At 46.4% G+C, this 25,236-nt stretch overlaps 1 protein-coding gene across 1 annotated transcript in view; it reads right to left on the reverse strand.

Moving 5' to 3' along the window:
- ADGRA2 (adhesion G protein-coupled receptor A2) overlaps nt 1-25,236 on the reverse strand; it is a 117,092-nt gene extending 91,856 nt beyond the window's left edge. The window contains exon 1 of the mRNA XM_033171597.1: nt 24,549-25,236. Within this exon, the coding sequence (XP_033027488.1) occupies nt 24,549-24,793 (245 nt within the window). The 5' untranslated portion in view covers nt 24,794-25,236. The remainder of the gene's footprint in view (nt 1-24,548) is intronic.

A 25,236-nucleotide genomic window follows, 5' to 3' on the forward strand; every position in this document is an offset into this window, starting at 1 on the left:
TGGCCAGTATGACTAAGCCGCTTCTGGTGAACCACAGCAGCACACAGAAACCCCGTTTACCTTCCTGCCAGAGTGGTACCCATTTATCTACCGGTACTTGCATTGTGATGTGCTTTCAAACTGCTAGGTTGGTAGGAGCAGGGACCGAGCAACGGGAGCTCACCCTGTCACGGGGATTCGAACCGCTGACCTTCTGATCAACAAGCCCTAGGCTCTGTGGTTTAGCCCACAGTGCCACCCGCGTCCCTGTAAAGTAGGATAAATTTACATTAATATGCTGGTGCATTTCCACAAGGTGTTTTTTTTTTTAATCATAAACTGATGTCGGTTTTAAGATTGGAAAATGAGCATGGAGTCGTTCTTTACCTAATTTCAGCCGCTAGTAATTAACATCCCTAGTAATTTCTTGTTTTTATTAACAGCAGGGCAGAATCACAGAGCAGACCCAGGACACAAATTCTCTGGGCTGCAGGGACTTGTCTAAACGGGTCTCCCGCCTGCTCTGCCTAGCTGGTTTCCTGTTATTGACTAGCTTCTTGTTCTGTTTATTTACACAGGGCTTGTCCAGATTGGGTTGGGCCTAGGACTAGACCCAATGTTGCAAAGGGAGAAAGAAGTTTTATTTTTGTTTTTCCAGGGGGTGGGGTATGAGGACAGTGGGCTTGCCGGAAGCTGCATTCAGCCTGCCTCACTTGAAAACCAAAACCATTTCCCTTGCTGGAGGACAGTTCAGGTATCCCAGGCTGAATCTGCTCTCTGAGCATGGATGGTGGTGCAGGTATCTTTTATGAAAAGGGGCAAGCTGCTCAACAAACCCTAAAATTCTTTGGGCCCTCCATCAGTGGAAGCCCAAGAGGCAGTGCCCTTTTGGGGCGCCCCCATCTGCCCTGCCACCTTGACCACTGGTAGAGAAGCAGCGCCGGCTTCTGGCAAGATCTTGAAGAAATCTTGAGCACATAAGATCTTTGTGAGACTTCAGCAAGATCTTGCAAGTTCTCACTGGGACTCGTCATGGCTGCTTCTGCTCCATGGTCGGTGCCACGGCACCCAGGTTAGGGAGGCAGCAGCGTGCTCCTGTTTTGCCTCAGGCGACCAAATGGAACGCACCACCCTTTCCTTGAACTGATTTACTTATTAAATTTAGACCCTGCTTTCAGAGTGGCTAGGAACCAGCTAAAACCACACCAATTAACATTTGACACAGCAGGAAGCAAGCAATCCTAGGCAAGAGTGTGTAAGCAATAAACAATCAAGCTTACAAATACTTAAAAGACCCTGCAGGCCAGCTTCCCAGAGTCACGGTGGGAGTAGCCACATCCTCCCCATGAATTTCTCTAATCCCCTTTTAAAATAATCTAAGCCATCACTACATCCAGTGGGCATGAGTCCCATAGTTCCCCCCTTAATGGTCCATCACCCAGGCAACTGCTTCATTTGGAAGCTAGCCTGGCTTATTTTAACACTTGCCAGGCCCAGGGGTTCAGGATGCTAGCCTGCCTTGATTAGCTTTTAGCAGGGATTACAGAGGTCTGGCACCTACAGTATGGTGTAGATGTGGCCCTACTGTCGGAAGCAGAATGATGAAGCAGATGGAACACCTCTGCTTGGATTGGGCAGTACTCTTGTTATGTCATGAAGAAGAAGAAGAAGAAGAAGAAGAAGAGGAGGAGGAGGAGGAGTTTGGATTTGGTATCCCGCTTTTCACTACCCGAAGGAGTCTCAAAGCGGCTAACATTCTCCTTTCCCTTCCTCCCCCACAACAAACACTCTGTGAGGTGAGTGGGGCTGAGAGACTTCAAAGAAGTGTGACTAGCCCAAGGTCACCTAGCAGCTGCATGTAGAGGAGTGGAGACACAAACCCGGTTCCCCAGATTACGAGTCTACCGCTCTTGACCACTACACCACACTGGCTCTCAAGTGCTGCTCTTCCTCCATTGCCAACACCACACAACATCCCAAGGTTTCAAAACAGCACATCTCGGTTTGGGAAAGGAGACTGTTTGGGCTTTGGTGGAAAGAGATGCCCACTAATTCTGGGTTGTAGTGACTGCTTTTGCTAATAATAGCTTGGTTAAGATGCATGGTCATTCCCACACAAACAAGCCGAGTCCTTAATCAAAGATGCATCCTTACTTTGCTTGCAGGATCACTACTGGTGATGTGCTGCCCAGACATTGGACAGATATTCATTTTATTTTATTAAGATTAAACAGTTCATAGGTGCAGGACATCAGCTTGCCTTTCCCTCAAAGTAGATCTTCCATTGTAGAGAACAGAGGAAACTGCTTTTTACCAGCAGTGTTCATCCACAGTTTTGCAAACTCGGGTTTTAGGAAGCCATGGATAAGAGTTCATCCCTTGCCCCCATCCTTTGCTCTTGTGGACATCTGCCTGTCTTGAGAGACAATGGAGTACACCTCCATGTGTGAAGTCAAACCACTGGAGGATTACAGCGCTTGCTGTGGCTGCAGAAACTAGAAACTCATAACTGCTGTCTCCCATGTTGTTTTTGCTATGTTAGCAGCACTGAAATGTCCTCTTCAGGGCACAAGCCTGGGCAGTGTATATGGAGGTCCTGGGCTGCCAGAAGACAAGTCCCCTCCTCTCGGCCTCACTGGTGTGGTCCAAAGGAAGGCAGAGCAAGACGTTTGGCACCAGCTTGGCTGCAGGAGGTGCTAGAAGAAGGTGTACAAGATGTCTTAGGGACTCCACTCTGGATTTTTGTAGGCTTTACTCCTTAGTCTTTCCTTCTCCTGAATATATCCAACAAGGTAGCGGATACAGATTTTTCCTTGGGGTTTGCTCCCAAAGCCTTTCTCACAAATGAGTACACCCGCGGAGGTTTAGGATCAGAGCTTTTCTACTCCTTCCAAGGTTGAGAAGCCCCACCAGCCTCTCATTTCCCTCTATAGCAGGGGTGGCCAACTCCCAAGAGACTGCGATCTACTCACAGAGTTAAAAACTGGAAGTGATCTACCCCCTTTTGGGGGGTTCAGGTAAAAGTTGTTGAGCTTCTTTTAGGAAGGAGGAAGGCCCATTTTTAGGGGTTCAGGTCAAAGAAGTTGAGCTTGTTTGACGAAGGAGGAAAGCCCCGCTTTTGGGGGTGCAAGGCAAATATGTTGAGCTTTTTTTGGGGGGGGGGGGAGCCAAAGTTGTTGAGCTTCTTTGGGGGGAGCCAGTGATCTACCAGTGATCTACCACAAGATGTCCAGTGATCTACTGGTAGATCACGATCTACCTGTTGGATGTGCCTGCTCTACAGCATGGGCAGTAACCACTTTCATGACTGTTGGACCCCATACAGTGGTACCTCGGTTTTCGAACGCCTCCATACTCGAACGTTTCGGAAACCCGAACGCCGGAAACCCGAAAGTAAGTGCCTCGGTTTTCAAACGCGCCTCAGAACTCAAACAGGAAACGTGGTTTTGTTGCTAGAGTGGCATACGAAAGATGAATTGGTTAAATCAACAATGATAGATTGGGCAAAAGATGTGGGTCATAATATTATGATGGATGACTGGGAGAGATTGTGGCAGAAAGGTATCAATTTTACTGCATGTAATAGTTTAAGAGAAAATGTAATGAAAATGATATATAGATGGTATCTGACACCAGTTAAGTTAGCTAGAATGAATTCTAAAATGTCGGATGTGTGTTGGAAATGTAAATCGTCGAAAGGTACCTTTTATCATATGTGGTGGTCGTGTTCAAGGGTAAAGGCCTTCTGGGATAAGATTTATAATGAGCTTAAGAAGGTAATGAAAAATACCTTTTGTAAGAAACCAGAGGCATTCCTTTTGAGCATGACCAATGAAGAGATACCCAGTCAGGATAGAGTTTTCTTTATGTATGCCACGACAGCGGCTAGAATTTTATTGGCAAGAACTTGGAAGGGTGAAGAGATACCGACAATTGAAGAATGGCAGATGAAGTTGATGGAGTATATGGAGCTCGCAGACCTGACCGCCAGAATCCGAGACCAGAGGGAGGAGAAGGTGTCGCAAGATTGGAAGAAATTTAAGGACTATTTACTTAAGTATGTTAAATTGAACGTTTGAATATTTGAGCAGAAATATATAGAAGAACCGGCTTTAGAAGTTTAAGGTTAGTTATAATGGTGTAGAAGAAATTTTTGATGTGATAGACTTATTTGTATAAGAAGGTTTTAAGATATAGAGTATAAGTTAAGATGTATATTGGTTTAAGTGAATTTAAAGAGCATTAAGATATTGAGCATAAGTTAATGGGAAAAGAAATGAAGCTACCTAAAGAGTATATATGTTTTTGAAGACAGAGGAGGGACCAGGGGAAGTCCCCTTTAAGAAGTATAAAATAAGTTGAGAAACAAAGATAGGTATTTGATAAGGTTTGTATAAGTTTTCTATTTGGTATGTTATTGTTGTGTTTCATATTGTTGATTGTGTATTATGTTTTTTTGTGTTTATGTATGTTTAATGTTGTTTCTGTTTTGTTTTATGATAAAATAATAAAAAATCTTTTTTAAAAAAAACAAACAAACAGGAAACGTGGCTTCCATTTTGAGTTTTCCGTACTGAGGCTTGCATTTTGAGGCTTCCGCTTTTGGTTTTCGGATGTTTCAGAGCTCAAACTGACTTCCGGAACAGATTACAGGTATGTTCGAAAACCGAGGTAGCACTGTATCAGTCTCGTCCACTCAACCTGCCAGAGCCTGTCTTCACAGGCAGGGGAAGTCTGTAACTTTGCCCTACCCAAAGACGCCAAAAACTGAACTCAGAATCTTTTGCATGTAAAACCTGTGCTCTACAAGTCGAGGTACGGTTCTGCCGTAAAATGCATTTTCATTGCATTCAAAGGCCAAACCACAAAATTTTGTTGGGAAAATGAGACCCCTCACTCACCCCTTCTCTCATCACCTCCACTAGGTGCAGGGATTACTACCCAGTTTATTCTTTTATCCAAGTAAACTGTTAAGTGTGCAATGAGTTTTTGGGAGACCCCTGTTGCTCCACAGTGCTACAATTCCCAGAGTTTCCTGGGAAGAGGAATTGATTGTTAAACTACTCTGGGAATTGTAGCTCCGTGAGGTAAACAGGGGTCTCCTAACTTCTCTCAGCACCCTTAGCAAACTCCTAGGGTTCTTTTTCAGAGGACGCCATGTCTGTTTAAAGTGGTATAAAACTGCATTAAATGCATAGTGCAGATGGGGCCTAGGTGATATCTGGCGTCCCTTCCAAACTGATGATCGTTGCAAGAGGAATATAAGGGTTGGAGAGACCATACAACAACTTTCAGCTAGAAGTTCTGTAACACGTGGGCTCTGCTCTGACCACCCTCCTGCGCCGACCTCTTGGGAACACAAAGCCAAACAATAAAGTCATCGCCTAATTGAGCAAGGGCTGGAAATATCCCTCCTAACAATGTGAGGATTAGGAAGGGGGGGGGGGGAGGAGGAAACCAACCAAACTGAAATCTCCATCAAAGAAGGGAACTGTTCCTCGGCCAAACAGAGCAAAGGGCAGCGTGATTCCCTTGGTAGGCCAGATCCGCACCACACATTTAAAGCACTATTATACTGCTTGAACAGTCATAGAAAATCCTGGGAACCCTAACGGTGCCGACTTCACAGAGCTACAATTCCCAGCACCCTTAACAAACTACAATTCCCAGGATGCTCCATGGTGCGTGTGTGTGTGTGTGTGGTGTGGATGTGAACATAGAGAGCTGATTTCTGTATAAACCCAGCCAGGCTTCACTTTGATCCAGTGCCATTCAGCACATCGAGCCAATTGCATCCAGCGCGGCCCTAACACTGAGTCACCTCGAGTTTCCAGCAGTTTGAAGCTAATGCCGCTTAATTGCTAGGCACAGAGGCACTTGTGACTGCACCACCAGAGCTGCGCACAATCAGCCGCTATCAGATTGCGAGGCTTGGGCTTGGCTGAAATGCTCTCTTGCTCGTTCGTTCGCTCGCTCACCCCCCACCCCCACCCCCAGCCTTCTTCCTTAAAAGAAATAAAATAAAATTCTCATATGAGGAGCTGAAAGGAAAACAGACAATTATTTTCTCAAGCACACTCAAATCCACTTGGATAAATAATAGCTCCAGAAACAGGGCCGCTAAAACAATAAACTTCCTCTCTGCGCCCAACCAAAAAAGGATGTGGAGTGATGCTCGCCCCCCTCGGTCAGAAAGCAGCCGGTGGTATGGAGACGTGCAGCAAATGAAGAGAGAGAATAAGGAAGAGAGAGAGAGAGAGAGAGAGAGAGAGAGAGAGAGAGAGAGATTCTTCTTCAAGCTTCCTCCCTCTCTCAGCTCTTTCTGTTGTTGCTAATACTGCAGTAATTAAAAGCACATGCTGAAGGTCTAACAGGATACAGGCCGTTTGCCGCATGCAGAGAGTGGACAGACTTTCTTAGGACGGTTTTGGGTGGGGTACACTTATGAAAGAAAGCCTATTTCTTTATCCCCCCTTTAACAAAGATTCGGCAGATAGGTTCTAGTTCTCCATTAAAACATGACAATCGCAATGTCTGGGGTGAGGAAAGAATTCCTCCTCTATGCCAGCTGGTGAACAACCCCGGTTTACGTGTTGCGAGGCAGGGAGAGAAGGAGAGGGCACATTTTCCTGTTTGTGCAGCTGCGAGCTGGTGGAGGCAGGAGCTGGTTTGTGATCTTGAGCCACAGGAACATTTACTACTACACGAGGGGTCGGGCACCTCAGCCCCAGGGGCCAAATGCGACCCGTCAGACCTTTCTCCCTGGTCCTTGGGACTGTCCCTGGACCACACCCCTCATTGCCCCATCTCCACATTCCCAAGTGCTTTTGTCTGTAAGGGATGCATCCTTGAACTGTGATAACCCCTCTTGCTTCCTTGGATGGGGAACACAGAAATGTGTCAAGAAGCCTCTGGCTTTTCTGTGGCAAGAATGTTGCCTGTCATACAAAGATAAGAATTGCACCCACAAGCTGAAAAAGCCATAAAGACATATGTAGGACAAAGAACAAAATACAGATGGACCCAAAATTAGCATTGTCATCAATCTTTTGTAGCCAGGATTTCAGAATCCCATATAAGGCAAAATGCTTAGATTCATTCATTCATTCATTCATTCATTCAAGTTATGAAATGCTGGATGAAACCCTAAAGATCTATCGTTAGAAGCATGGTATAACAAAGTATGGGCAATTCTGTTGGAAGGAAAACTGAGTCAAGTTTGGGCACAAAGACAACAAAGGGAAATAGATTGGATTAGGGAGATTTCCAGCTCGCATGGTGTACAGAGATGTACAAGTGTGAATAGAACTAGATCTCCTTGTTTTTACCTATGTACTGAGCTCTCTACCTCCTACACCCACCCTTTGCTCCTGTAAAGAGACACCCCTTTACAGACGCAAAAAAGGTATACTCCATATACAGCCCACTGATCAAATCTCCATCTCCATTTCCTTTTCCTGCCAGTCCTTCCCCTACTTTCAGATGACTGCAGCGAACTTTTCCAAAAAGGGAGTGAACGCCGCAAGGGCCACCTTTGCTTTGAACAAGGATAAAGTTGTGTCTTAGCTGGTGCAGGAGCTGGCCAATTGGTGCTGTGCAATCCCAGCTTCTGCTGCAAACCGGAATAATAGGTCCTGTCTCACCCCAATCCAAAAGAGAAGACTTTTCAAGTGTATCTAATTTTTTGTGTGCCTGGGATGCTATAGGGGGCAAAGAGATGAAAATAGACTCTCATATACAGTATATATTCTCAACACCATGCATAATTGCACAGGAACACTGGAAAACAAGCACACACTGAGCCAGACAGAACATTGGCCTGTCTAGCTCAGTATTGTCTACACTGACTGGCAGCAACTCATCAGAGTTTTAGGCATAGGGCCTGCCAGGGCTTGAAGCAGGAGCCTTCTGGAGATGTTCTAGTACTGATTTCCACCCCTGCAGCTTATTTCCAAGTAGAAGTAGAAAAAGAAGAAGAAGAAGAAGAAGAAGAAGAAGAAGAAGAAGAAGAAGAAGAAGAAGAAGAGGAGTTTGGATTTGATATCCCGCTTTATCACTACCCGAAGGAGTCTCAAAGCGGCTAACATTCTCCTTTCCCTTCCTCCCCCACAACAAACACTCTGTGAGGTGAGTGGGGCTGAGAGACTTCAGAGAAGTGTGACTAGCCCAAGGTCACCCAGCAGCTGCATGTGGAGGAGCGGAGACTCGAACCCGGTTCCCCATATTATGAGTCTACCGCTCTTAACCACTACACCACAGGTTGGATTCAATCAGATGCTGGCAAATTTAGGTTGTGTGACTATAATTGATTGGGAGGTCTTCTGAAACAAACCCACTTCCTTAAAATTTGAACTTTTAGGGAAATGCATTACAAAGTGTCAGATTAACACAAGCCTTTGATACATCCTCTATATTCCCCACAAATAAGAATGAACATGCATGAAATAGCTGACACCATCTGATCTCTCTACAAAGAAATCAGGACAAACACTCAACAAACTGGTCACCTAAAATTCTCATTGCTAGAGCTGTAGTGCAACCGCAGACTACACCCTCTTCCTGCGATTTGTTTTCCCTGCTTCTCCAACAAAAGCAATTGTTAGGAGAAGTGATTTGCATCTGACCAAAATAGCACAACAGTTAACACTGTGTGGATGTTACAGGTAGGTAGCTGTGTTGGTCTGCCATAGTCAAAACAAAATAAAAAAATTCTTTCCAGTAGCACCTTAGAGACCAACTAAGTTTGTTCTTCGTATGAGCTTTTGTGTGCATGAAGAAGGTATCTGAAGAAGTGTGCATGCACACAAAAGCTCATACCAAGAACAAACTTACCGGTAGTTGGTCTCTAAGGTGCTAGTGGAAGGAATTGTTTTATTTTTTTACTGTGTGAATGTGGCAGCAAAGGGGAAAATCCACACACTTGTGATAGCAACGAAGAGGAAAGATTAGGAGCAGACAATTCCAACAGTTGCCTGCCATGTCTGTGTATTCATTCATTCATTCATTCATTCAAACAATTTATATACAGGTACTGCAATACTCTCCAGGCGGTTTACAAAGCAAAAGGGTTTATTGTTGTTGCTTAAAACCCAGTTAAAGGTATAAAATCAAACTTCAGTTAAAATGCCTACTGGATTATTATTTTTTAAAGGTCTTCACTGGGTGCAAGAAATTCATTGGGGAGGGGACCTGTCTGATTCCAACTGGAAAGGAGCTCCATATAATTGGGCACACAATACAAAATGCTCCTGGTCAACATGAGCCACAAATATGAGCCATTGGGAACCCCTAACTGTGACTCCCTCAAAGACCTCAGCGATCAGGCAGGGTTACAAAGGATTAGGGGGTCCTTAATGTATCCTGCTCCTGCCAACCTAGCAGTTCGAAAGCACGTCAAAGTGCAAGTAGATAAATAGGTACCGCTCCAGCGATAAGGTAAATGGTGTTTCCGTGCGCTGCTCTGGTTCGCCAGAAGCGGCTTAGTCATGCTGGCCACATGACCCGGAAGCTGTACGCCGGCTCCCTCGGCCAGTAAAGTAAGATGAGCACTGCAATCCCAGAGTCGTCCGCGACTGGACCTAATGCTCAGGGGTCCCTTTACCTTTACCTAAGGTATCCTGGACCCCATGATAAGGACCCTGAACATTAATGCAAGAGCCTCAAACCTGGCCCGGTCACGTATGGGCAGACTTTTGAGCACTGGAGCTCTGTACTGGCGATCCCATTGGTGCCCGTCTATCTTGGGAGACTATTAAGAGTGTGCCTTTGGTGGTGAAGAGAGTTGGAGAGTTACAGCACCTGTATGGCTGAGACAGGGAAGAGATGTGTTTTGCTGCAGCTGAAACTCTATACCAGGCATGTCCAACTGGTCGAACGTGGGGTGTTCCTTGTCAACAACACTAGTCCACCCCCCCCTTTAAAAAAAGCTCAACAAGTCTGGCCAATGACAATGGGTAGATCACTGCCAGTTTTATTATACCAGGAGTAAATCACAGTCTCCAGAGAGCTGGATGTGCCTGCTCTACACACACCGCCCAGGCTCACTGCTAACTTCAGTGCTGCCAACACAGAGGTTTGACTTCACTCCATTGTGTCACGAGACAGAAGGATACTAACAACAACATGGGCACATGAATGCATCCAGTTTCGCTGTTGTAGATACGCCATGGCATTTCTTCTTGCTACGCTCCTTCCAACAATCATTCCTCTTCTGGTCACTGCTGTGAATGATTGTCTCCAGGCACTGCAGTTGCCTGCAAGGGATTCCTACATGGCCACATTGATGTTGCCAGCCTTCATGTCACATTTGCAGACATCTTTGTAACGCAGAGTTGGTCTGCCAATGGGCCTGGTGCCTGAAGCCAGCTCCTGCTGGAGCACGTCCTTGGGTATCCTGCCATCTTCCATCTGTGGGCATGACCGAGCCAGTGTAGATGTTGCTAAGTCCGTCCTCATCCACGGTCAAACCACAGCATTTTGCATGAGCTGGAACTTCTCACATGGATGCAGAAGAGCATTAGGGAAACACCCTGCCAGAAGGAAGATCCACGTTTTTCCTAATTTGGCAGAGCTGGAGCACAGAGAAAGATTTCTTCCTCTCCAGTGCAAGGCTCTACTACTCATTCAGCAACGACAGAACATTTCTTCTGCTGTTTGACAGAATTCCACAACGCTTATTGAGTCTACGGATTTGAAACTGATTTGAACATTTTAAACAGAACTATTGGGTAAAATCTCTTCCAGCAGAGATTCAACTGGCATCAGCACTTTTGACTTTCCTGAAGACTTTATTTATGCTGACAGGCCTAATCCTGTCCTTAAAGCCAGTCACTGTAATACCGGTAAATGTTCTGTACAGGTTTTAATGCCCCCCCCCCCAAATAATATTCTACATGTGATGAATACAGGGCGGAACAGAAAACCATGCCCTCTTTCATATATAAAGCATCACACCACTTGTTCCATTCATTTTCCCCTCTGGCCACATCCACCAAAGGCATGCAGCCCGCAGAAGGGGGTCTATGAAGGATGCGAGCCCTCAGGCGTAGAAAGGTGCCCCATCCCTACCCACTGTGTTTCTCTGGGTCAAACAGCTGCCTGATCATCAAGAAGGGCATTTAGGAGAACATGAAGGGCACTTTGTAAAATGACCCCCTGCCCAAAGACTGCAAGCGGAGCCAAGACACACATCTTTTATGAGCAAGATCAGCTCTCCATCCAACAGTAAGGTCAGATTTGTGGCTTTGCATCCTCTTCTCCCTAAATTGTGCCCAGAAACCATTTCATGAAGTGGAACTGAACTGGAATATTTTTAAGTGCCTGTGGGAGGGTCTTTGAGGCTTGCAACCATTATGTGGCTACATGTGCCTCTTTTTCTGTGCCAGAGCTTTTCTTTTTTTGGGGGGGGGGAGGTGTTGGCCAGCATTCACATTGCCCAGCAATCATGGTGCAAATGACTCAGGGATTTTCCTGAATCCGCTGTCTTCTGACATGCCGGTTCCCTCACCTCCCAGGATACAGATGGTTAGGAATCTAATCCCTCCACCACCACAGACTGGCTCTTAGAACATGCAGAAAAACCACTTTTGTTGCGATCCACTGACATTGCTGGTGGTGAAAGGTTTGCCTGAGTGGAAGCTGACTCCTTTTCCTCAATGATTTAAATCAGGCATGGTAATTTCTTGCCAGCCTGAGGGCCACATTCCCTTCTGGTCATCCTCCCTGGGGCCACATGTCAATGGTGTGAGGCCAGAGGCAAAACTGGGAGGAACAATAAATGTAATTTTTACTATTGCACAGTAGCCTAGTTTCTTACAAGTGAGATGCATTGTCAATGACAGCTGCTATGGGGAGAGCCCTGACCAGCATAAGCTCCTATTGCACACCTTGCCTCAAAATGGTGGAGGATCAGGAAGCTGAGCCCATTTTACAGACAGTAGCATCTCATGCTCTGCAACCTACAGTGATCTTGTCCATGTAAGCACCAACCCCAGTCATTTATCCTCTAATAAACAATTAGTTGGGCCCCAAAAGCCACATGGAGCCCAGTCAGCATCAACTAGGAATGAGCAAATCTGTCCATTTAAGGTTCTCTCAGTTTTGCATTTTTCCTGTCTCGAATTCAGTTCTCCACATTTCCACACCAGTTTGTGGTTTTCTTTTTAAGTCCTCATAAAAAGTTTGTCTGTATTTTGGTGCAAATCTCTCTTAATACATATATGTCCGCGTGCAATTTTGCTTAATATACACATATCTGCGGAGCAGATTCCCCTAATGTATAATGAATTTTTGAATGTCATTTTCACTAATGTATGTCTGTTTGTGCACACTTTATGCTAGGACATGCATTCTAGTACACATCACTTCACTGCGGAACTGCACTGCAAATTTCAGAGAACCGCAGATTTTGAAGGAGGGCTGGGTTTCAGAGAGTTAAATGCAAACTGAATCACATTTCTCCCACATCCCTAGTGCCAAGCTTTAGAAGAACTATCTCTCAGAGGCAAGCTCGCTCTGGCATGCAAGAAGTCACACTATTCCCGCATCCTGGCCATAGTGGCAGAAGATCCATCATCAACAGTCTCTCAGGATTTGCAAAAGCCAGTTCCTACATTTTCACAAAAGAAAAGCTCATAGCCCAATAAACAAACAAACAAACAAACAAACAGCTGCAAATTCATCAAGAATGGATCAGGCAAGAGAAAGACACAGAACAAAACAGGCCTCAGTTCAAGTAGACCTGGAAATTGGTCATAAGATGAAGCTATCTTCTTTTCTCTCCCACCCCTCTCCCCGCCCACCAACAGTACCCTACCCCTCCTAGACAATACGCAATTTCAGAGCAATCACGCTGCGTCCATAAACGAGGCCGGGCTCAAGAATTCCACATCTGGAAGAGGTTTGAGCTCTCCTGCGTGATAGACAGCGCGGCTGGCTATGACCTTATACAGCTATCTGTCTCTTGTTAGGAATACAGTACTTTTTCCATTAAGCTATTAGCACAGAGGTCAGCCAGAGAAGGGGGGAATTAAAGCCTTGTTAATACATGCCCAGATAGGTCCTGCAACCTCACAGCAACTCCAGACAAGACATCGCAAGCTGCCTGATGGGCAGGACCAACAGCAACACGCCAGCCTTGTGTAGGCCCAGATCTTGCAGCTGGAAGAAGGTTGTTACCAGTGCCCGCCCCTCCAATGCAGAAAGAAACTGGTCTCACTCACTGCAACCATTCCAGATAAGCACGTCCCCCTCTCTCCACCCCAAAATATCCCAGGCAGTGGAACTCCGTCCTCACAAAGACGCCTCTGCCACAAACACTTCACATCTTTTGTCAGCTACTAAAGACGCTCCTGTCTACCTTGGTCTTTGGAAGTGAAGCATGCGTTTTAGTGGTCCATCTGTTTTGTGCTTTTATTGCTGTTTTTACAGTTGTCATTATTTTGAAATTGTACAGTGGAACCTCTGGTTACATACTGTCCTCCTTACACTTGGTGTAACAAGCTACGCTAACCCAGAAGTAGTTGCTCCTGGTAGCGAACTCTGCCCCGGGATGCGAGAGGAAGTTGCGCACCAGCGGGGGGCACGCAGCGGGAGGCCCCGTTAGCAAAAGCGCGCCTTAGGATAAGAACGGTTTCGAGTTAAGAACGGACCTCCGGAACGAATTAAGTTCGTAACCAGAGGTACCACTGTATTCTCATTCATGCAACCTGCCCTCGGGCCTATGAGTCAAGGGAAGGAATACCAGAAATTAAAAAAGATTTTCTGGTTTAACTGGAATGAGCAGCGTATTGGTGCACAATTGGTGCCTGACTGGCACCACTTCATTCCTTGCATGAGCAGGATGAACAAACCAGGAATCCTTGGCTGTCCATTGCATCCAAACCAGAGGCAGTGGTTTGTTCCCCTCTAACAAGGCTTGATTGCGAGTCAATGACCCATCACCCGCGTGGAGTAGATAAAACACATGGACACATGATTTTAGGTTAATGGGTAAAATAAGGCCACAATTTCATTGGTTACGGCGTGTGAGTGGTATTGGCTGAGGCATTGGACAAGAGCGCAACACCAGACTCATTCCCGCGGGGGGGGGGAGTCACTTTAGGGTTAACAACCAGTGGGAGGAGCTTGTTGATGCAAATTCAAGTGGAAGCTTCCCCTGACGTCAACGGGGGGGGGGGGGTCGTGCCATGGCCCTAGCCACTAGCAGGGCATTGGACAGGATCCATGACCGCCGGATCCCTTTAAAGGGATACCCCTAGGAGGTAGGTGATGGCCGCAACCTGACCTCCAACACACCACACATATTACATCACCTATTGAATATTCCAATGCCTAACCTTCAATACCATAAAGTTGTGTCAAGTTGCTACGAGGTAGGCGAAGAAACCAAGAGGCCGCTGCCAATTTGCCAAATGGATAAAAAAACTCCTACCAGGCCCCCTGGGCAACCAAGGCGACCAACTGAAGTCAATAGCAAGGTCAAGAAGCCTAGCAAGACCTAAAGGGAGGCAGGGAGGGAGATCCCATGTGGGCAGGGAACAGAATGAGTAAAATGGCGTTTGCCGGGCTGCTTGAATGCAGCCAGACACCATCCCCCAGCCAGCCCTATTGGCTGGCTAGGGGGCATGACGCGGCAGGAAAGAGGGGTTAAGGCAGGGGGTCGAACATGTTCCCCCCCCCAGAGGCGGGAAATGGCTCCCGCTCACAACCCCTCCCCTCCGGAAAGAGGAGAGGCTTTGCTAGCCAACCTCAAGCCAGGATCTGGTGTTGCCTTCCTGAACACAGCCTGTTAGTGAGTAACAAACCATAGTCTCATGTATGACACGTGTAAGGCAGGTGGGTGAAGCTTGGCCAAAAGAGCCTGGCGAGTCAAATGGGAAAGGATGGAGATGCCACACTGCTGTGCTAGAACTTCAGGCCCTTCCATGAAGCTGGCGATTCAGGACAGGCACAAGTAAGTACTTTTCCCGCAGGACACAGAGCTAGCCGAGGAAATTCACTGACAAACGGTTTGACCGCCAGAGCTTAGATGGCTTCAATAGAGAAATAATGTTTATGGAGACCAGGCCACAGTAGCTAAATGGAACCTCCAGGCTCAAAGGTAGTCTACCACTGAATCCCAGTTGCCTTTTGGGGGGAACAATGCAGGAGGGCTGTTGATGGCATGTCCTGCTATTGAGCTTCCCAAAAACATCTTCCTGGCTATTGTATGAAGCAGCATGCCGGCCTTTTAAGTCTGGTCCAGAAGAGCTCTATAATCTTTGTATAGAATCCAGGTTTTGAAAAATTAGAGTGGAGAATAATAGCATGAAATGGCCTCCCTTGATCAATATTCCTTTGTCAAATAAACACAAATCATATAGCAAAGATGCTTTTGAGGTCTCGTGCCAATTTATGGCCAATATGCTTTCAAGAAACTATGTGTTATTATTTTCTTTTCTTTTTTTTACAATAAAAGGCACAGAGAAGATCTAGCCTTAGCCAACATATTGTATTTGCAGGCGTGTGGCTGACTCAGAATTTAGCCACAGTTGCAAAGAGTCTTCAACAACAAAAAGAGCATGTGGGTCTCACAGCTGGAGAATGCACCGGGCCACCTTTGGAAAAGTAAAGGCTTGATACTGGAAAGCAACCTGCAGCAAGAGGATTAGCAAGGACTGAGCCACCCATGCCATGGAGCTGAAATCGTAAACCATGTTTTGGAGTCATCCAGACAACAGCTTCCTGCCATAGCGCAAAACCAAAACTGGGGGAAATGTGCTGGAGGGAAACCAAGTTCTTTTTCCTCCACCCACTCCCTGCCATAGAGTCATTCCATGTATATCTGGACTTTATCATCAAATCAGAACTAGGATATTAAACATAGTTAGGCTATTCAAAGTGACTCAAAATTTTCCCCAATGTAACTATTGCAGACTCATTAGCTATAATCCTAGTTCTGATTTGATGATAAAGTCCAGACCTTGACGAAACTGCTGGTGAAACGGGAAGATTTGAAGCTGGCCACCCGTCGGGAGGACATACCCACACGTCTGAATGACTTTGTATAACCTTCTCCAACATTGGGAAGATAGACCCATATGTCTTATAGACTTTGCATAACCACCTTTTACATTACCGGTATATATTGCACCTTGTATACTGCACTTTGAATTAGCACTTTGATATTTGATAGTATATATAGGCTTTGCCTCTGAGGAAATATCTAGGTATGCTTTTGTATGATGATATTGTCAGTTTAGTTCAATATTTAAACATGTTTCTATCCAGAGATATACACGGTTTTGTATTTTATCTGAGGTACAGAAGCCGTGACTGTCGGTTGTTGTTTCTATAGAGTCATTCCATGGCTTAAATGGCTTTAAAAGGGGATTAGTCAAACTCAAGAGAGGAGGAGGAAGATACCAATAGCTCTCCTATAATTATATACCAATAGCAAACTCATTTGCCACATGTGGATCCTTATGTAGCCAGAACAGAACCATCCATGCCTCAATGCTTTGCAGAGGCGCACAAACCCAAAGGAAGGAGGAGAGCCCTAAAACAGCTCAAAGGACAGAGAAAAGGAAACATTTCTTCACGTAAAGGGTAAAGGTAAAGGGACCCCTGACCATTAGGTCCAGTCGTGTCCAACTCTGGGGTTGGGGCACTCATCTTGCGTTACTGGACAAGGGAGCCGGCGTACAGCTTCTGGGTCATGTGGCCAGCATGACAAAGCCGCTTCTGGGGAACCAGAGCAGTGCACGGAAATGCCGTTTACCTTCCCGCCAGAGCGGTACCTATCTATCTGTTTGCACTTTGACAAGCTTTAAAACTGCTAGGTGGGCAGGAGCTGGGACCGAGCAACCGGAGCTCACCCCATCGCGGGGATTCAAACCGCCAACCTTCTGATCAGCAAGCCCTAGGCTCTGTGGTTTAACCCACAGCACCACCGGCATCTTCACGTAGTGCATAGTAAAACTGTGGAACTCACTCCAGCAAGAGGAAGGGACTGCTACCAACTTGGATGGCTTTATAAAGGGATTAGATAAATTCATGGAGGTTAAGGCTGTCAATGGCTATAAATGTAGAAACAGGGCAGAAAAGGAATAGAACAGAGACTGGGGGTGGGTGGGGTGGATCTGTTTGTTACTCCCAAATTTCACCTTGCGTCCATTTTCACCACAGATCGTCTCCACACCAAACTCTTCCCATTCATGTCCTAACACACTCTGAAGTCCATTTTCACAAATGTGCTTCAGAGGACAGAGGCACACATCTTGCTTGCTCTGCCTTAAGTTGGTTCTTGGCTGAGCAAAATTTCCACCGATTGCAACAGGCATGAGTTTTTTATTTTATTATTATCTTTTAAATCCCTCTTTTGGAAACCCAAGCCAAACCTAAGAAGTAAAGCAGCAATAAAAAATAGGAACCGGAAATGAACTTGGAACAGCAGAATAAACAGACAATCAGAGGCATTTGAATAGCTGCTGTCTGGCCAAATGATCTAAGCTCAGAAACAATGCAGGGGGCTCTGATTTAGCTCTCTTATTAGCCATGTTTTATATCTGATATGGCCCTGCAAAGTATCCTATATCAATTTTAAGGGTTAGGCTACAGCAGAAGTAAGGCCCTCCAGATCAGCTCTGGCTCCCATCAGCTCCATCCAGTCAGTCGTCCCTAAGGATGGGCAGATCTGACCGTTTCAGTTTCTCTTGGCTTCTTATTTTCCCAATTTTAATTTTATCTCGCCACATTTCCACATCAGTTTGCCATTTTATTTCTAAGTCCTCATGGAAAGTTCATCAGCATTTTTGCAGAGTGATTAGCATTTAGTGTGACTCTCACCCAGGGGTCAGCAACCTTTTTCAGCCGTGGGCCGGTCCACTGTCCCTCAGACCATATGGTGGGCCGGACTATATTTTTTTTGGGGGGGGGAAATGAACGAATTCCTATGCCCCACAAATAACCCAGAGGTGCATTTTAAATAAAAGGACACATTCTACTCATGTAAAAATACACTGATTCCCGGACTGTCCGTGGGCCGGATTGAGAAGGCGATTGGGCCGCATCCGGCCCACGGGCCTTAGGTTGCCTACCCCTGCTCTCACCTAACATGCACGGTTTTGCAAAGTGATTTCCCCTGAATCAATGCATTTTTGTTTTTTACTGTTGTGAACCCTACAATCCCAGCTGACTTGGGGCTGGGGAAGCAGCAGTTACTGTCTGATGAGGGAGAGGATGCCGTCATAGGAAGAACCCTATGAGGGAAGACGGGGTCCCTGCTCCCTTTGTCTTTAGAGGCTAGGGAGAGGAAAGCAGTTCAGTCAGGAGGGGAGGCTAGACAACTGCAGGAGGAGGAGGAGGAAGAGGCCCTCTTTTCCCAGCGCCTAGAATCTGGTCCTGCCTGCACTGTTGGGAAGAGACCCACATCCCTTGGCGAAGTATGTGCCTCCATGTGCACCAGTCTCATAGGGAGAGATCGTGTCTCAAGTGAGCATGCCTATCTCACCTTTAAAAGTTGGTGGGAGGAACATGATCAGCTGCTGATACATCTTTTCAGCTTTCTTCCGATCTCAAATCCCTGGTGTCATTGTTGAACTCTTGTCGTGCCAAGTCTCTTATTTTACTCACGAGTAAGGGTCTCTGTTGTCGTTCTTGGAACAGGACTCTGGACAGTTGTTTTCACTAATATATAGTGCACATATATTACCCCAGCACATCACACATTTTTGTGCACATTACTTGGCTGAGGAACTGCATTGCAAAATCCAAAGAAATGTGAATTCCGAAGGATGGCTGTGTGTCTCAGTTGGTGTATTGCTTCAGAAAGTGCAAACTGGGTAGGTTCACTTTGAAATGCAAACTGAATTGAGTTCCTTCTCCATCCCTAGTTGTATCCCAGCAAAATATGGAAGGCGACAGGTTTCCCCATCCCTGCTTTCCCAAACCACCTTTAGATGATCTGGCTTCATCAATTTAGCTACAATATTTAGGTTGCAATCCTATACTAAGGTCTCTGGAATTAAGACTTACTGAACTCAGTATGGCCTGCCTGCCTGCCTTTGACTAGGGACATATGTGGCACTGTTGCACTGTGTGCTATATAATCACGAAGTCTCGTTAGTAGAACAGAAAGCTAGGAATTATTCCCTCCCTCCCCCCACCCACCTCTTTACAAGACCTGGTCCTGAGCACAAGGTACTAATTTTTTTTGTGCATCGCGCAGAGTTCACCAATGTTGAGCCAAAATTCAACTCTGATATTTCCTTGAAGTTTGCAAACACAGTGAAAAATAAGCATGCAAGAACACAGCGGCATAATTTTCAGTTCTTCATTAAAGGAAAATTGGCGCGAAAGGTTGGTTGACTACTCCACCACCTTCCCCGTTTTTGCAAGAGGAAGTGAGAAGTTAGCAACTGCTGTTTTTGGATATCAACTCTGATTTTCATTACACGCAATCATCAAGTTTCAAAGAGGGGCAGAATATATTTCAAGCCATGAAAGACATCTAAGCTCAGCCAAATTGTGCGCATGCTCCTGGCACTTGCAGCCTTACAGCACACTCCTCTAACCATGACTGCTGCAAAGAAGTAAATCCCGTTCAATCCAATGCAGTTTTAGCCCCAGACAAGTGAGATTATGATTGCAGCCTTACGGCCCAGTTAATGTAATTATTCTAGTTACAGGTAGGTAGCCGTGTTGGTCTGCCATAGTGAAAACAAATTTATTTATTTTTTTTTTTAAAAAAAACCTTCCAGTAGCACCTTAGAGACCAACTAAGTTTGTTCTTGGTATGAGCTTTTGTGTGAAGAAGTGTGCATGCACATGAAAGCTCATACCAAGAACATACTTAGTTGGTCTCTAAGGTGCTACTGGAAGGATTTTTTAAATTTTTTATTTTGTAATTATTCATTACTTATTTCCTGAAACATTTATACGCTGCACTTGGATTCCATCTCCCCAAATGGCTTTACAGTACATCAGTTTAAATGCACAATAAATTATAAAAGCAAAGACAACATTAGGGAAAAAACTACAGCAGTAGGAAACTATTTTTTAAAAAAACGAAACCCAACAGCTTTAGTATCCTATTTCCTAGCCCTCTTGGGGTTTCCTCCAGACTGATGGGTTTTGGGGTGTGTGTGTTCTGCAACATATCACTGATGCAATAGTGACGCAACCATGGTGGGTTTATACTGGACTATCCACACACGGTTCCACTTTATTGGTTGTGCTCCCCCATGATTGCCACCTGGTGGGCCACTCATGCTATATATAAAAGTGGGACAAGGAAACCAAATAAAAACACTGCAGAACATGAAAAATTACAAGGTTTCAAATGGAAGTTGCAGAACATTCACTGATTGGGAATGAGGCATGCCTGTCCTGAAACTTCTGGGAATACAAACAGAACTGAAAGCGGGTTTGCATAGAATTGCCCTAGCACCATCTTCAACACAAATCTTCATAGGTGCACAATAAAAAAAGGACGTATGGAGGGGACCTTAATTTTAATGTGCTTTAAATTTGTGCTGCAACATCATTTGTTAAGGGTGCTGTTAGAAGGACCCTCACAAAGCTGCAATGCCCAGTGCTCTTATCGAACGACAGATCCCAGGAGACTTTAGGGGAAGCCATGGCTGTTGAAAGTGTCATAAAAGAGTTCTTTATTGAGGGTTTGGATGAGACCAGAGTCCCTCCCAGACAGTACAAAAATCAGGATGCGCACCTAGGATTCTGGGATAAAGAAGCAATGGCCGCTCCCGATCTCTGAAAAAAACAAAAGTATGGCTTCCTGACACACATGTTGAAAGGAAGATTCCAGAACTATATTTCATAAGTTCCTGTGCTTCCATTCAAACCTTTATTTGCATTGCTGGATCATTTGGAATGAATTGTTCGTGTTGAGCATTGAGTTGGTTTGGAAATCTTTTTAGACTATTGTGAAACTCCTCATTGGCGACAGCTGCCAAGACTCCAATGTATTTATTTATTTAAAAAAAACCTGTTTCCTACCTATTTCTCCAAGGAGTCTCAAGGCAGCTAACCAGGATGGTAACAGAAAGAGAACAAAAGCACGATTGCTTAAAGGCTGGAGGACCTAATATACGCTCAAGTCAGCAATATCAAACACTTTTAACAAGTTCCAGCAGCATGAAAGGAACCTAAAACTGAGACAGCAAAGATTAACCAAACGCCTTTTTAAAAAGTTGGCAGAAAAAGTTGCAGCCCTCCGGAAGCTGTTGCACTCCAAATCCCATCAGCCTCAGTCAACACAACCAATACTCAGGGATGATGGGAGTTGTAGTCCAGCAACATCTTGAGGGCCCACATTTTCCCCATCCCTCATCTATGGAAAGCGCAGAAATAAAGAGGTATGTTTTTAATTTGCTGTGGAAGATTACCTCAAGGTCTTTGGCACCTCAGGGTTCATCCTAGCCTTTCGCTGTTCAATCTCACAAGAGCTCTGGGTGGTATCCAGCTCGGTCAGAGGCAGCCAATATGGTGCCCTCTAGATGCTGTTGGACTGCAACTCCCATCAGCCCCAGACAGAATGGTGAATGGTCAAGAATGATGGGAGTTGTAGTCCAACAGCATCTAAAAGCACCAATGTAGTGGTCAAGAATGTCAGACCTGAGAGACCAGGGTGCAAATGCTCACTTAGCCATGAAACTCACTGGGCAACCTTGGGCCAGTCGCTGCCTCTCAGCCTAACTACAGGGTGGCTGTGGGAATTAAAAGAAGGCGGGGGTGAAACATGAGCTCCTTAGAGGAAATGTGAGATATAAATGCAAATAAATAAATTAGGGGTGCCATATTTCAAAAGGACAGAAAAGTTGTTTGTTTTGGGCAAAATTGTTGAGCTTGCTTTAGTTTTGCCCAAAGCTGTTGGGTTTTTCTATCTATCTATCTATCGGTAGTTTTAAAGCTATTTTTAAGGAAATTCACCAAAATATCCACTAGCGACATATGTCCGGATTTCCCCCGACTTTCAAGCTGTTTACTAGGGCCGAATCCCAGCTTTGATCGGGAAATTAAGGACGTATGGCAATTCTAAAACAAATTCCCCTGAACAAGGCCATCCACACAGCAGACCCACTGAAATCAATGGAATTAGGAACCTATGTGGCAAATGGGACTACTCTGAGCATGCCTGCATACACACCAGACATATAAAGCATATCCAGAGCTTTTTCTCAGGGAGAACTCACAGGAAACTCATAGGAACTCAGTTCCTGCACCTCTCAGGTGGGTGCCATTGCCATTTTAAGAGAACAGGGGAGATGTTCATGGCAACTCTTTTTCCAGAATAATAGCACTGAGCATACCTGACCCCACCAAGAGCAAACTGTGGTTTGCTAAGCATGCAGTGATTTGTGGCTCTGTGAGGGATAAACGGCAGCCTTTAAATGTATGGTGCTTTGACAAAATGGAATTGACGAAATGAGAGAATATATCTAATTGAGGGATTTGGGGGGGACGGGACACAAGAGATAGACCTTTCAGGGTGCCTGCTTTCAAGACACAAGAAGAGCCTGCCGGATCAGGCCAGTGGCCCATCCAGTCCAGCATCCTGTTCTCCAGATGCCCCAGTGGGAAACCTGAAAGCAGCACACTCTCCTCTCCTGCAGCTTCCAACAACTGGCATCCAGACACATGCTGCCTATGATACAGAGGTGTAAAACTCTGCCCTTAGCAAAGCCAAGGATGTGCCACTGTTGGAGCTGAATCCCCCCCCCCCATAAACATATTTTTGTGTGTGCAATTTTGCCTAACGTGCACATTTTTGCAAAGCAGATTTCCCTACTATAATGCATTTTTGGTATGTTATTTTCAACAACAGATACTTTTTAAGCCTAGGCGCTGCAAAACTCAACTCTCTGTTTCCATCTGCCAGCGAGGAGAGAAGGACCTGGGCATCTCAGTTTACAGGAGCAGAGGGCAAGGTGGTGCCCCTGGGCACAATGGCACCCATTAAGCCTCTGAACTCGCTCCTCTACACTGCACTCACTGACACACAAGCACCCCGGCCATGTGGCGGCAAAGGGGGTGACATTTTCCTCCCTTGGATGAGCAGGGTGCTTTTCAAATCTCAGATTAATTCCACTGCTGTTCCATTTTTACCACGATGCCTTGGAAAGGCAAAGTATGTGTGCAGGGGGTGAGTCGAATTTAGGGAAGCGCAACCTGTTCCGTCCCACTGGGCGCCAAGCTTAGGGGGCACACAGGGCGCTGCAACTATGACATAGTGAATTGAGCAGAATGGAAGGGGAGAGGCAGGGGGCGCCAGACCAAAGTCCACCCCTGGTAGAAAAGTGACCAGAGAGGGTAATGCCCACCCTGCAACGCTAAAATAGTTGGTGACACCCTGGCTTTTAAGCTGCTCAGCAGGGTGACTAGCTACTATTTAGAAACACGATGTGGGTCACACCTACTGCCTGCTCCAAAGAATCCTGGCAACTGTAGTTTACCCCTCCCAGAGCTACAGTTCTGAGCACCCTTAACAAACTACAGGTCCCATGGTGTGTATAGTATGGTTGTGACCATGGGGCATTGCTAGAGGGGCACAGGCCCATGATATGCATATGCTAATGCGTATGTACAGATGCCTCTAGGCAAGTTAAGATGGTGAGGGACTGAGGTCTCACAGTGCACCCAGTTACCCTGTAAACATTTTTAATACCTCCAGGACACCCCTTAACACACACACACACCCGCTTTGGACATGTGCAAATGTACCCACATATGCCAATCCGACCACTGTGATCTATAAATACTTCTAAATAATATTGGTCCTATCAATATTATTCAGTAACCACAATCTTCACTCCCTCAATGCTCCTGTGATTGGAGCATTCAGATGGCATGTCGCTCAGCTGCTCTTTGCTATAATTTGAATAAATCTTGCGGAAGCTAAACATTGGGGCTTCTGGATCAGCTGAAAGTCTCCCTAGATTATCCCCAGGTCCAAACAACAACAACAACAACAACAACAACTGGAGGAATAAGGTCAGAGGGAGGGGATGGAGTTGGGTTCTTTCCTTTCGTTTTTTTTTAATTGCAGATTTCAAAAAGTGTGGATTTCTACATTGCTATATACTTTATTACTAAACTTACCAGTCACTTAAAAAAACAACCCAACAAGTAACTGTAAGCGACTCATATACAACAAAAAATAGATCCAACGACAATTCAAGCCAATGAAATTAAGTCAAAAGGATGTACAGGTATGTATGTGGGTTTTTTTGTCTTTTCTTTTTCTGCAAAAAAAAACCTCGTTTAAAAATAAATAAATAAATAAATAAGAAAATAAGTCAAAAGGAAAAGTGTAACAAACCTTAACCTCCAAGGGCGTTCAAAACGCTCCCCAAATGACCACCGCAAACACATGTCGGACTTTTTCGCTACAGCCTTTCCGCTTTGCACACGCGCAGCCTCTGAGCATGTCCAGAGCGTCATGACCGGGATCTGAGCCCTGGGGAAGCTCTGAGGGGGCAATTCTGGTGGGGTATCTGCCCACCCCAACCCGTGAGGTCTCACTCCCGCCCGCCCGCCCCCCGCGCGCAATCCCTGCCGGCGCTACTCACAGGGTGACGGTGCTGTTGGGCAAGAGCCGGGGCACCGGCGGCTCGGCCAGCTCCTCGCCGCTGCAGCTCACCCTCTTCCTGGCCGCCGCCAGCCCCTTGGCCCTCTCGCCCACGCACTTGCAGCCGCGCAGCTGGACGGGGCAACTGCGCGCTCCCCCGGAGCACCACAGCGCCGCCAGCAGGAGCAGCGTAGCCGGCCAGAGCATCCTCGACGGCTCCCGGCAGCGGCACCGTCCCAAGCCCATCAGCCCATCCTTAGCCGGGCTGCGTCGAGTCCCCAGCCCGGGAGGAACCCAACAGCCGTCGGGGCCCGGAGCGCCGCGCGACGATCCCTCGAGGGGGCGCCCGGCTCCGAGGAAGGCGCAGCTTCAGAAGCGCAGGCGGCGACGCGCTGACATGAACCGGGAGGGCGTCTGCCGAGCCCCGGATCCTGCCCGGGGGCTCTTCCCGCCCGTCACACCTCCCTCGAAGGAAGCAATGGCCGAGGCGCGCGGCCGCCTGCCCGGAGCTCGGCTGTGTCCCGCGCCTGCCCGCTGCCCGGGGCTGCGCGCTGCATGGCCGGAGGGGAGCTCTGGGCTCCGGGGCGCCGCCAGTGGGGAATGTCCGGCGACGGCGGCGGCGCTTGGGATGGGTTGGATCTAGCGGTTTCGGCTGCTCACATTCGCGTCCCTCCCCTCGGTTGCCTGCA

This window comes from Lacerta agilis, chromosome 15 (assembly GCF_009819535.1).
Source record: "Lacerta agilis isolate rLacAgi1 chromosome 15, rLacAgi1.pri, whole genome shotgun sequence".
Lineage (NCBI taxonomy): Eukaryota > Metazoa > Chordata > Lepidosauria > Squamata > Lacertidae > Lacerta > Lacerta agilis.